General features: G+C 36.9%; 1 protein-coding gene across 1 annotated transcript; it reads left to right on the forward strand.

The window, feature by feature from the left end:
• The first annotated feature begins 818 nt into the window (after nt 1-818).
• Nucleotides 819-3750, forward strand: lsm3 (LSM3 homolog, U6 small nuclear RNA and mRNA degradation associated). Its single transcript, XM_007559698.2, has 4 exons — nt 819-906; nt 2097-2207; nt 2296-2391; nt 3063-3750. Exons 1-4 carry the CDS (start codon nt 886-888, stop codon nt 3141-3143), a joined length of 309 nt encoding a protein of 102 aa, XP_007559760.1. The 5' UTR covers nt 819-885; the 3' UTR covers nt 3144-3750.
• Nucleotides 3751-13584: the final 9834 nt, after the last annotated feature.

Below are 13584 nucleotides of genomic sequence, written 5' to 3' on the forward strand. Positions count from 1 at the left end.
AATGCCGCTGCTCTGATCTGCCTCCTCAGTTTGCTGACAAACCCAGTATGGAGAACTGGGCTGTTGGACAGAGGAGGCACACATTGCCACAAGCACTGCTGTATACACACACAGAGTAGTAGAGAAACAGTCATGAAGAACAAATACACAAAAAAATGAAATGGCTTCAAGCACAGAAAAAGACATCAACGTCTTATACGAAATTGAATACATAAAACTGGTTTATTTGACAAATAATTCCACTGTAGTTGAATATTATATACATTGACTTACTATATTATTACTTACTAAATGGGTCATGATGTTTTACAAACGCTCAACACGGAAAACAGATCGCAGTAATGGAACAATCCGGATTTTTATAGTAAAAACGAACACATTTGGCAGTTTATTTTCTTACCTCACAGGGATGCGATGGAGATTATGGAAAGGCCTGGAAAGAAGCAACAGAGGACGCGCTTTATTCTCCTGAAACTGGTTGCCAAATTTGCTCTTTTTGTCGTTCTTACGATCCCCCATAAGTAATATCGAGCTTGTAGAGTGAATACTTAGGGCGCTGGAAGAAAACGAGTAATCAAGCAAAACTACAGCAAAGGTGTAAATATTAATAATTGTAAATGATTACATAAATAAAATATGGCTTACATTTTAATTGAAAACAAATAAATCTATATAATATATTTTTTATTAAGAGGAACATTAATTTGAGGTTGTTTTTATCAATTTTTGGAGCACCGCATAATCTCTCCATATTAAGAAAGGGAGAAATAAAAGTAATTTTCTTCGAACGGAGCAAGTGTTCTTTGCTTTTGCCTGAAATGGCGTTTTTTACGGACCTGGCAACTTCCGTATCCGTCTCTCCGCTCGACGTAATTTCAAAGAAACATGGCGGACGAAGTTGAGCAGGTTTGTGCAGCTGTGTTGAATTAAGCCAAAATTATTATTATGTCGTTGGTGTATTGACTTTGTGTAAAATTTTAGTAATATAATCAGACATCTGCTTGAGTTTCTACGGATAGTGTGTAATTTTGGTTTTAAAAATACTATTACGAGCCTGTTCGGGCCTGTGAAACCAGCTAGCCGAATTAGCCTGCCTTCCAGCATACAATGCTGTCGTGAATGTCATTAAAACGTGTTTTGATGGTTTTTGTCACCCGTTTACAAAATAAAATATATAACTGCTAGAAGTAATTAACTTCACGAGTTCGTACTATCGCTTTCCTTTCGCAACTGGGTGATGAATGCCAAGTAATGTAGTTTTTACTGCACATATTTTGAAAACCTACATTCCTGCGTTTCAAGAACAGAAAACTTGTACTTATTTTTCGTCGTAACGTAATTGTTGAACCAGAATGCTGTGCTCTGCTTTGGTGTTTTATGGCATTTTTCATTAACCGCGATGTTTAGATAAGAAAATGTATATCTGATATAAAATATCTGGTTACTTAGCAAGCTACGTGTTTAAAAATCTAATTTGTATGACTCTTGAGTTTCCCAATATTTCTGTATATTTTTCCTAGGTATAAAATATTTGGGGCTCTCCATCCATTTGTTTAAAATGCTTTCTTTGTCTTATGGTGTGATTTAATGCTTATTTTAATTATTGTTACTGACCATCATTATGTGAGATAGTGGGTCAGATCTTTTTCGCAGATCCTATGTTACTTTTTAAAACGTGACCATCAGTTTTGCTTGTGCACATTCAGCTAATAAACCAATCAGGCTCATCAGTGAGAGGCAGCAGTGCAACACTGCATTGTTCTGAACGGCCGCACCATTATGGGGTGGAAAAAATTATCTTGGTTCTTAAAAAAGCTTGTGATTATTTAACCTTTATTTTACTAGGTTCGAAAATACATTTCTTTTGTTTCACTTAAAGAACAAAATAAGAGTATGCAATGTATATACTTGTAAGCTGCAAATTAACAGATTTGGTGCATTGCATATGAAATGGTAGCATGGGCATCCAATCAGCAGACAGTATTGTCCTCAAGACACAGCTCTCCTGTCGGTTGACCGTCAATAAAATCCACCATCTAATTTATAATAGAGGTTCTGTTTGAAAACGGAAATAACTGTCACTCTGTGTTCTGCAGCAACCAACTACCAACACAGTCGAAGAGCCGCTTGACCTGATCAGGCTCAGTTTGGACGAGCGGATCTATGTCAAGATGAGGAACGACCGGGAGCTCCGGGGCCGTCTGCATGTAAGCTACACCCACTGGATCACTGGATCAGGTGATCCACTTCTGTCAGTTTAGATCTTTGACCTCACTCATGTTCATGTTGTCCCAGGCCTATGATCAGCACCTGAACATGATCCTGGGGGACGTGGAGGAGACGGTGACGACCGTGGAGATCGATGAGGAGACGTATGAGGAACTCTACAAGGTAAAGTACCTGTCTACCTTTTGTTGTTTTATTTCTACACTTCATTCAGATTTATGCAATCTTCTTTAGTTCACCTCTCTATCATCTACAGTGTTAGAAACTCAGTCTGTGTTTTGATGCTGCTTTCTTTCCCATCATCACTTTGTCAACAACATTTTCTGTAAGTTTAGCCTCACATCTACTAAAAATATACATTTGGTCAATCAAGGTCAGTTTGTCTATATGCATCACTGGCATACAGACTTCGAATGGGTGGTACTTACAATTTACGGTGTGATGTCATATTTTTTATTCCAGTAACCTATTGTAATTTTTTATGTACAACAATAAAATATATTTCACAGCTCTACTTCACTTCCTTGGTCCTTTAACTATCAGAATTGACGCCCTGAAGGTCAGATTTTTGCTTGTTTTGAGTTTAAAACGTAATCAGATCCAGTTGCCGCCTGCAGAGATCTGTTACATTTTGGATAAGATTGCATAACAGTTTAGAAAATCTAATCTCTTAGTGTTGGTACTGAAAAGCAGAGAAGATCTTCAGAAATGTGTTAGATATGGTTTCAGGAGACGCCAACCTCCTGGTTAAATATGTTTCATAACTACGTTTGCAGACTTGAGTTAAAAATGAAAGATTACAGACTAATATGACTGTTTTTCATGCCGTTTTTCAGTCTACAAAGAGGAACATCCCCATGCTGTTTGTCAGAGGCGACGGCGTGGTTCTGGTAGCTCCGCCACTCAGGGTGGGCTGAAACTGGACGCTTGGTGGACGGCCGGTTTGTTGTCCATGTCTGCTGTAAAGTGTTGCCCATTTCCTTTGTTCTTCCTTTATTATACTTCTAATTTCACATGTAAAACTTCTCCCACTCTGTCAAGTTGCCTGCAAACACATTTTTGAGTGAAGAAATGGAGGAAGTTAAGAATGACAGCATTTTTTTGTTGTGTAGTTGTTGTTGAACTCGTCGGTGGATACTTCATTTGACTTTGCTCAGGATATAAATATTTTCAGATTTGATTAAATTGTTAGTTTTACATTCTGTACTTGTGTCACAAAATGTCTCATTGTGATTTCAGGTTGTATTTTTGAAGTATTAGTAGAAATAAATCAAGTTTTTTTTAAAATTCTGATTCATTAAAATCCCAGTTATGTAGATACATCTTAGAAGTCCATTATGTCACAAATATTAAGTTTGAAAGGTTTCATTGAATAATTTTTTATCCCTATTTGTATTTTTGTGTTTAAATCATATCCATTTGGAAACATGTTTCAGTTGAATGATTAAAAAAAAGAAAAACAATGAGTGTTTTTAATTTCTGGTACTAAACATGCAAATTACAATAACTGCAGCAGATGAGCTGGAAACAAAGAGTTAAGTTTCTTACATTTTTACCTGTGAACGTGGGAAATTGTGCTGTTCCATTTTAACCACAAGATGGCAGTATACCTCCTGTAAACGTCCCGGTGGTTTTCTGGGAAGAGTCTGTTTAACCTATTGAGATTTAACTTGACGCACAGAGATAACTGAGATCCTGTTGCAACAAAAATATTCCTGACAAACTTCCTGAGGTATTTATGAGCATCATTTACCTGAATGGTTTATTGTCCTTCTTGAAACCAGTTATTGATCCAACCACCTGGAAAACATTTTGAAGAATATATCTGAGTTATTTTATATAGTCTTTACACAGCTTATGCTTACATAAGACTGTAGAGCTCCAAGTATACTGGGATAAAAACAATGTCTAAAAGCAAAAATAAAATAACTGACAGTCGTTTCAACATGCTGGGCTAATGGTTCCCCCAACTCTGCCTGACGGGACACATGTACTGTCTGGAGATGTATCAACATTTTCGTTTCTTGATAAGACTGTAGTCTTATTTTTTGGTCTTTGTTCTAAAAACTTAATTGTAATCAGATTTCACACAATGTTCTCCAAGTCTAAATGCTAAGTAGTATTTAATTCCATTATCAGATAAAATAAATAACAAATTTAAAATCTTGTTTTTGATTCAACAATTGCAGCACTGATTAAATATTAAAACATTTGGTTAAAAAAATAGTTTACAGGAAACATTTCACATCTCTTGACCATTGTGGACAGATGCAGATGTATTAAGTACTCGTGTTTTTTTGTGCTAAAAACCTTAATGTTTAAAATGTTTCTAAACTTTTTCCATGAGCTGTTGACTCATCAGTATCCTGTTCTCCAAATGACGGCTTGTGATTTCCTGCTGCTGAGTTCAGAATGTGCAACAGGTTTGTGTTCAGAACAAGGCTGAGTTACAAAATACCCCATCCATCTACCAGAATCCTTATCTCCCTGCAGAAAATACCTAAAGTTGAATTAATCAAATTAAACTATTCATGTTTTACTCTGCAATGTTCATGTTATTCTGAAGAGTTAAAAAAAAATCCAGAGATACATCGGTCAATTAACAGGATGCCAGCTAAAAAATCTAAATATTGTGATAAATACTCCAGATAAAAATTAATCTGCTTATTTTAAACTGCTAAACTGGTAATTATCTTTAAAAACCTGATGATAGAATATTTAGTTCTTTGATGGAAGTAGAAACTTTTTTAAGGGATCTACTGACTACCAGGAGTATATAATCACTAAAATATATTCCTGGTAATCAGGATCAAGTTGTTTCAGCCTTGAAACAACTTGATCCTGTGTTAAATAAACATGATGCTGTTTGTGGGAATCAGCTCAGGGAAGCTAACATCAACAGGCTGCTGTGTTGATGGAACATCGAATGATCTTAATCATATATTTTAGTTATTAGAGGTTAGTTTTTGGTTACTTAGTTTGAAGTCCATTGTCAATAAAGGAGCCATGTTGGGACGACTTCCTGAAGGCGGAGTTTCAGAAAGAGCAGGAGATCTTAAAGAGACAGAGGCCCAATTTAAGGCAAAGTCAATTTTCTTTCAAGTCATATTTGATATCACATTTTTATAGCAACTAAGGATAACATGGTTACTTAATTATGGTATAAAATTGAAACAACTGAAGTTCACATAATTACTTGATTATGCCATAAAATGGAAAACACATAATACTGCTCCTTTAGTAAATCAGACAAATTAATTTTGCTCTGAATAAAAATGATTAAAAATCTATATTAGCTTATGAAAACAATGCAACTCCAAGCAGGTGGCAGTTCAGTCATAATATTTCTGTTCTAATCTTCAAAAAGATTAAGATTTGAATGTCATGAAAATGAAGGACATCTTGTGCTGAAGTTCCTCCAAACCTGCTGAACAAGGTTCAGATGCAGTATGAATCTGAACCTTCAGATTCATACTGATCATCTCAACACTCACCTCACCTTTGTGTGCTTGAAGTGTTTTATTGATACAAAGAGGTAACTTGACTTGATTCACTTGTTTTTAGAAGCGATCCCCTTGCTTCTCCACCAGCACACACACACACACACACACACACACACACACGCACGCGCGCGCACGCACGCACGCACGCACAGGAAACCTGAAGATTAGCAGTGTTTATACTGCAGTGATCACACAGCATGGAGGCAAAACTCTGAAAATACTTTAGTTACAGTTTCAGGTTCTAACACATTGAACTGAATGTCTTTCCTGCTGCTGCTTCTGCAGTGTGTCACTGAACACCTTATATTGGAATAAGTGCTTTAGATTTGAGTGATATGTAAAACTGCTCTGTTTTTCAGCTCTTCCTCCAGAGAAAATCTGATTTATTGCCAGATTTCATCTGACTCAGGTATTGTTCTTTCTACTTCCTAACTTATTCCTGTGATAAATGCAAGTTAAAATGTAACTCCTGGAGAAGACAGTGATTCATAAAAGGCATCAATAGTTGGTGATCGACTGTCCTTGTGCCACTGAGGTTTTGAAGAGACTCGTAAATAAATCCTGAATAACTTCGTGCTTCACATAGCTTAACGCTTGAGTCAGGGACTTTATCAGCTCTAATAAGTCAGGCTCTGATGTGATGAAGCCACATTGCTCAGCTTCCACACTCAGGCTGAGAATCTAAGAGACGGTATTTAAATCTTCACCGTTCCCTTTGGCTTTGGTGCTGAAAACCTCCCAGTTTCGGTTTATAATGAATGAGGGAAGTGAAGTTTTTCATTTTTTTGGTTTTTCATGTTTTTCCTGCAGCGTGTCTAAATACACAGCTTCTGTTCGAGGTTTGGCCTTGAGGTTTACAATCAGCATGCAACTTGTGAGCAAAGAGCTGAAATATGTTACAAATGAGGTTTGAGAATCGAAATCCATTTGTGTCTTAAGTTCAGCTTTTCAAAACCACGTTTCAAAACAACCACTTACAGAAGCAATCTGCTTTATTGTGTCTTTGTTAAATCATTTGAAATGCTGCCTGTGTTTTGGTTTCCATGTGTCTGAGAAAAACTTCATGACTCTGAATGTGACAAAAGCTTGTCTGAGATTGACTGGACTCACAGCGTGTTGCACCGTGGGACCTGCACCTGTTTCCACTTTAATTATTCACAGCTAAAAACTCCTGACTGTGGTGGTAATCTCTGAACTAATCCTCTAATCTGATTCTTAGAAACAAAGTGAGCATTCCTCCAAATGTCAAAGCATACAGGTGACCTTGTATTTGATCAAGGACATGTAGCTGCAAGATTCCTCCTGGAAAAAATATCACTGCGTCTCCCGATAAGAATGGGAATGTTGTTTCTACACGAGCTGATTGCTGTGGAAACACTGATGATGACAGACGGTTTGGATATGAATGACCTGATTCTGACATCTTCAAAGTGACTGTGTGAATTTTTTGTCTGTATGCTGATTGATCTTATTGATGAATTATGGGATTTTATAGCCACTAACATAGGAATAAAAATAATTCATATATCATGTCACATATCATTATAGTTATTGTATTTCAAATTACGCACTTGGTGCTGAACCAAAACCCAACTTAATATCTCACACATTTTAAACAGAGCATCAAAACGTGTCGATCGTCGACCTGCTGGACGCAGAATCATGTCCTGATATTAACACGCAGCCTTATCATTGAAAAGCAGCATCTAAGGTAACTTACACAGTTGTTAGTCAAACTGAAATGATGCTGAGAAGTTAAAATAGTGAAAGTTGGTCCCAATGTCAAGAAGTCAGCTCCTCACCACCGTGGTAGGAAATCCACTGACTAATCTTCCTGTTTACCTTCCTAGAAACTAATAATCAGAGTAAAAGGAAATTTACTACAGTGGTCCATGAATTTCAGAGGTTGGCGTGGTTAGCTTAATTTGTTTAGTTAGCATGTGGCAAGAAAGAGAAGAGGTACTGCAGTCATTTTGAGACTGAGAATTAGTCACATGTTGAGGTGTGCAGGCAGAAATGTGGGCAGGACAAAGACATGGAGCACGTCAGTGGACAGAGCTGGGGAGAGATCTGTGATGAAGCTTCATTTAGACAAAAACATGAACTAGAATGGGTTTTTATTGTTTGTTTTTCTGGATCACGTCAAGCCTTACAGAGTTCTGTATGCCTGGAATGGAAATAATAAAAACATTCACACTGCTTCTCCTCACGTGGAGGTGACAGAAATATCACTGACCTCCAAATGGCTACAAGCTATTTCTGTTCCAACACTGAGCACAGTCACATCGACACATTTTAATGTTCAGATCCCAGTTTCTATTCTATTCCTTAAACCCTAAATATGTTTTATGTTTGCCATGTTTCAGCCCTCGTTCTGAAGTGATTTCCCTTTTTGTTTGAGCATCACAAACAAATACATGTAAAATGGTGGAGGATTGGGTTTTCCTCCAGCAGTCACTACACAGACAGAAGCGTGATGACACTGCAGGTTCAGCATGAAGAGTTTGGTGATTTTTATCATTGGATGGTAAAAATGAAAATCCTTCCTGTCCATATTTTATTGTTCAAAACAAACTGTTGCCACAGAGAGGGAGGAGGCCGTATTTCCCTCTGAGTCACTGTACATCTTGGATCATTGAAGTTTTATGTGAGTCATGTCTGTGTTACCTAACATGATGCTGCAGCAGCAGAAACATGTGATCTCACTGCTAAATCTCACAAATCCTCTTTCTGACTGCATTCTGTAGGTTTGCATGCGGCTTGGTTTCATTTATTACAACCAACCAAAATGGCATATTAGGGTTTTTTATATATACAAACTCAAGAACAGAATAAAACTGCCCCTAAAGCGTACTTTGGCTTCTAAGTCTCCTATTGATATACACCTTTGTTGCTGCCTGTGGTTCCCTTTAGGTAATGTTCCCACAGCACCTGAACATAACTCTTTGTGGGACAACAATGTGGATTAATGGATTTTATTTGGAAGAAAAACATCCCTGTGAAAAACACAGACAGGATGTTTTCAATTCATTATTTTATTTCTTACAATCAAAGATTGTCTTTGAATATTGATGTCCAGTCACATCAGCCCATAACGACTGAAAAGAAAAACACTTTAGTGAACTCCCGTATTTTCTTAATTCCCATCTCATCGTAGGATTTTCCATCCATGAGTTGTGAACTTTCTCTCTACATGAGAACAAATCCTACTTTCCATCTGTGAGATTTGACATGAACGTTGTGACTAAGCCAGGACTTTGGCCTGTAATGGTTCAGCTTTTAAGGCGTTTCTGAAGATGTCCATCTGTGGTTCTGGCTTACGGATGAATCATCCACTAATCAGAGAGTTAATGGTGTGATCCTGGCTGCTCCGCCCCAACATGTCAAAGTGTCATTGAGAGGCACTGAAAAGATGATTGTTCTTACTGGTACAAAGATCAGATTCTGAGTTGGACTCTGTATCAACGAAATGTTTGAAAAAGCCTGAAAATAAAGAGTTTCCTGTCGTTATAGGAGACGTGCATGCTGCTATTTTCAGATTACTGTAATGTCTCTTGTAATGAATCTTCACCTTTTTCTGTCAAAAGACAAACATCTTACAGTTACAGGTCAGTGAAAATGTTTCTGCCACCGTCTGGAGTAATAACTTCATTCAATCTGTTCCATAACTGCTTCTGCTCCCTGTTTTTAAAAGATACATTTAAATAGCAGTAGAATGAGAAAAATAATCTTTAAGGCTTTTTAATTAATCAATCATTTGTTCAAATGCTAATATTTGACCGAATTTGCAATGTTTTTCAGTTCCAACCTGCATTGAACCTCTCTCTGCATCACTCACAGCATTTTATTAAAATGTGATTTTTATATTCTCTACTGATTGTTCTTAATATCTTATATCATTGTCTGGATTAAAAGGGACATAAACACTAAATGCACTGCAAAACCAGAAATTTTTACTAAAAATTTCTGTCCACTCTATAAGGTAAATATCTTAGTGCACTTAAAACAAGACAAAACTAACTTAAAACTAATTTCCCAGGAGGCGAGATAAGCTTGTTTCAGGTATATAATTTTTGAGTATGGATTAAAGAACATATAATTGTTAAACTTATATCAAGACATTTTTCTGGTTATAAGTGAAAAGATCTGCTAGTGGAACTAATATTTAATCTATTTACCTAATCTGCTTAATCTGCTGATCAATATGCAAGAATAATTGACCTAATTGAACTTATATATCTTACTGAAAATGTACTTTTAAATTATTGTCTTTTTTCAAGTGTACTAGGATATTTACACCAGAAACAAGACAAAAAAGCTGCAGCTCAGACATAAACATCAACCATCAGTGTATTAGTTATTTATTTTGTTGGTTTTGCATATAGTTTCACGTTGTCTCTAAATATAATCATTTTCTGTACTGCTGCTCCTATTCATTCTCACATGAGTCGTTCTTTCTGAGTTTCCTGTGTTAGGAATAATGCTGTACAAATAAACTTGGCTTGCCTTGATCTTTAAGTAAAATGTCATCTGTTTTGCATGTTTAGTAATTTGCATAGAGTAATAGCTTGTCTGCATTGGAGTGACCCGTTCTGAGCTGAAACACCCAGAGGCGTCCGTTATATAAGAGCAGGTCAGACAGGCTGGAAACACCAAGATGCCACGGCCGTTTTATGATGCCGGGGTAGATCTGCCTTCTGAGCCCGACAGGACAGCCTTACTGTGTTTGTGTGTGTTTATAAATCAGCGCTGCCACTAATATTACATTATAAACTCGCTTCTGTTCCTGGAAAAGTGCTTATTGCCTAAGCCAGATTTTTTTTACTGCTATGCTTCTTTCATTTTGTGTTTTTCAAACTGTTTTCTACAGATTTCTCATTTCCAGTTGCACGCTACTGGAATTAACTATACTGACCAAAACTGTGTTTGCCAAAACAGCTTTGCTGGAGCCAAACCCACACAGTTGACTTGAAAACACATAAAAACACTGAGCAATTTGAGGTTTTGTCACATGATTTTTTTCTATGACAGAGGAATGAAGAACAACAACATTATACACATTTTTATATAATCATATGAGAAACAAAATCCCCATTTCAATTTCGGAACCACAACATGGAACCTGAGGTCTTGCTCATTTCACAAGATCATATGAGAATCACCAAACTCTGCAGTGAGGCTTGTGGTGACTCCAGACGCTTTCATGGGAGCTGCCAGGACGACCACAGACTTCTGCAGCGGCTCTACAGCATGCATGTTTTCTCTTCCAGACACCAATCTTCCTTAAGTGTCTGGCTCAGTTTATCTCTTTTTTTTTTGTTCTTTGTTATTGTGCCGTAATGAAGGCTTCTGAGGCTAATGAGTTTAAATTCCTTTGGAACTGCCTACCGGTGCAGTCAGCGGCACGAGGTGGACACAGAAACCTCAGCCTGCTTCTCATTTGTTCAAATTCCTCATATTAAAGAAAACACAATAAATACCTCTGTGATTTAGGAAAACAGTTTTAAGATCTACAGCATTTTTTTGTCCTGCACAAGTATTTTTATTTATTTGCAGTAAAATGAGCTCTGCTGAACAAAGCCTGACCTCCAGTTTATTCTTTATGGTCTTCATAATACGTGTTACTGATTAAAAGTATGGATTATCTTATTTAAAGGTTTGCTGTGTGGACCTTTTTCTAACTTTAGTAACTAGTTACACTGTAAAAACACAAATTATTCCCAAGTAAATTTGATCTAGTTTCTAGTGTAAATAACTTATTGAATAGAGACAAAAGTAACTTATAAATATCTTTACAGCAAAAAAATAGGAGCTGGTTTTTGGCCAATATTCATTAAAATGTTTTTTCTCCCATATTATAAATATGGAACTATTACTTTTAAAATAAATATTAAGCAAGTATAGATCTAAAATAAGCTCCTGTATGTTGCTGAATGTTACTTTTGTGTTAGTTTTATCTTAATTTATATGAACTAAGATATTTTCATTAGTTTCTAGACCAAAAATACTTGGTAAGGTTTTGCAGTTTTGCAGTTTAGGACATGTTAAAAGCTGCATTTGATATTTTTACATTGCAAACTGAAAATGTCTGCAGAAATTACACTTTTAATGTGACATCTTCCTAAGTTAAGGTTCCTACAATATTATGGTACTTATTTTAATTCATTGTCAATATTTCCATAACCATAAGCACTCAGTTAAAAGACACTTCAGTGCACAACTACAGCACTTCATGGAATTGGTGGTTTTTACATTGAGTCCTTTGGAATGTTTTAGAGAAAAAAAAAATTATCCAGCTGTAACATATTTCAGTATAATCTCTGAAAAGCGATGCCAACCGTTTGGTTTTTTTGCGGCAGCACTGAATTCATAACTGACTCATGATAGTTTGGATTGCAGAAGAAAAACATCCTCCTGTTGATGTTATGCTGTTTACTTCACATGTTGTTGCTTAATGACTGTAAGGCTCCTGATTCCACCAGTTGATATTAGGAAAATATGACTTCTCGGTTTGACTGCATCCCAGGTGCAAACAGTAGATTAACAAGGAAAACCTCACATTAATGCTCCACCACAACAAATATGACCTTTGACCTAGGAGGGCAAGAAAAGCCTGAAGTCCTTGGCACCCATTCAGCAGCTGTGGTTCAGCGCTGACTCAGACAGAAGGATGGATTGAAGATTCACCCTAATTACATCTAATTATGCTGCTCTGTGCAGTGAGGCAATGTTATTTCCCCAGTTTACATATTTAAACTGCTAATAACCTTTTTAATTTCAACAAATCGCCTCTATACCAGCAGCAGCTCCAGAGCTGAAGCAGACAGACTGACTGCTCAGAGAAACGCTGGCAGCTTTTGTGCCTGCAGTTTAATATGCAATGAGTTTATTGTAAATAATTATGATTTAAACATCTGCAGCAGTAAATTCTGTGGGAAAATCCATCCTCTGCTTTCTGTTAAAAACAAAAGTTGAGGCTAAAACAGCCCAGTAAAAGCCAGGCTGGGTTTTTAGAGTCACTGCTGCTCAACTGATTGGTTTATTCAAATATTCATAAACATCAGTACAAGTCGCTGCTTTTCACCGGTGTGCAAATATATCCTCAAAAAGGAGGAAAGAGTGAGCTTTTTACATGTATTTCACATTTGTCTGTTCTTTTGGTTTGAAAGCACAACGTGGCTGGATCCAGTCATTAGCTACCATTGGTAAGAAAATAACTAAACAAAGACCAAGAGCTCAAAATGCAAATCTGGTTCTTTTTCTGTCTCTTTGTTTTCAGAAATCTAGTCAGAATGAAGGCTTAAATATTTGATTGGCCACAAGATTTTCATGACATGCAAACGAGGATTTTACAGGGTGATTAGTTCGTCTGTAACAACACAGTGAACTAATCAAACTAGTTTTACTTTTTTCCTTCCTCTGAGTTTAGCATGACATCAAAATGGGAACATTTACAAATTAAGACACTGGTTTGCATTTTTCTTGTTTTATTGTTGTTTTGAAGGGTAAAATCAAATTTCCCTGACTATTTTGGCTTGTAAATCTTTTAATAGTTTAGTTACTTTTGACAAAACAAATGTGACCATAACTGGAGCTGGACGGTTTTCACATGCTAACGGCCGTCGGCGGCGCCTGCAGCAGCATGTGGTGTGGTCAACATGTCCAGCCTCGTTTTTATGAACGACTCTCAGCTTGTTATCACCACAGCAGCAACGCTGTGCACGTCTGATGGCATTAGCTTCACACTGCTGCTCCAAATGGATCTGTGTTCAGGTTCTGTCAGCGTTTTGCAGGACATGGATTAATGAAATGTATGCTGTAATTATCAGGGACCAGTGGGCAGGAGGTATTCCAA

The sequence above is a fragment of the Poecilia formosa genome, unplaced genomic scaffold, assembly GCF_000485575.1.
Source record: "Poecilia formosa unplaced genomic scaffold, Poecilia_formosa-5.1.2 Scaffold106, whole genome shotgun sequence".
Taxonomy (NCBI): Eukaryota; Metazoa; Chordata; class Actinopteri; order Cyprinodontiformes; family Poeciliidae; genus Poecilia; species Poecilia formosa.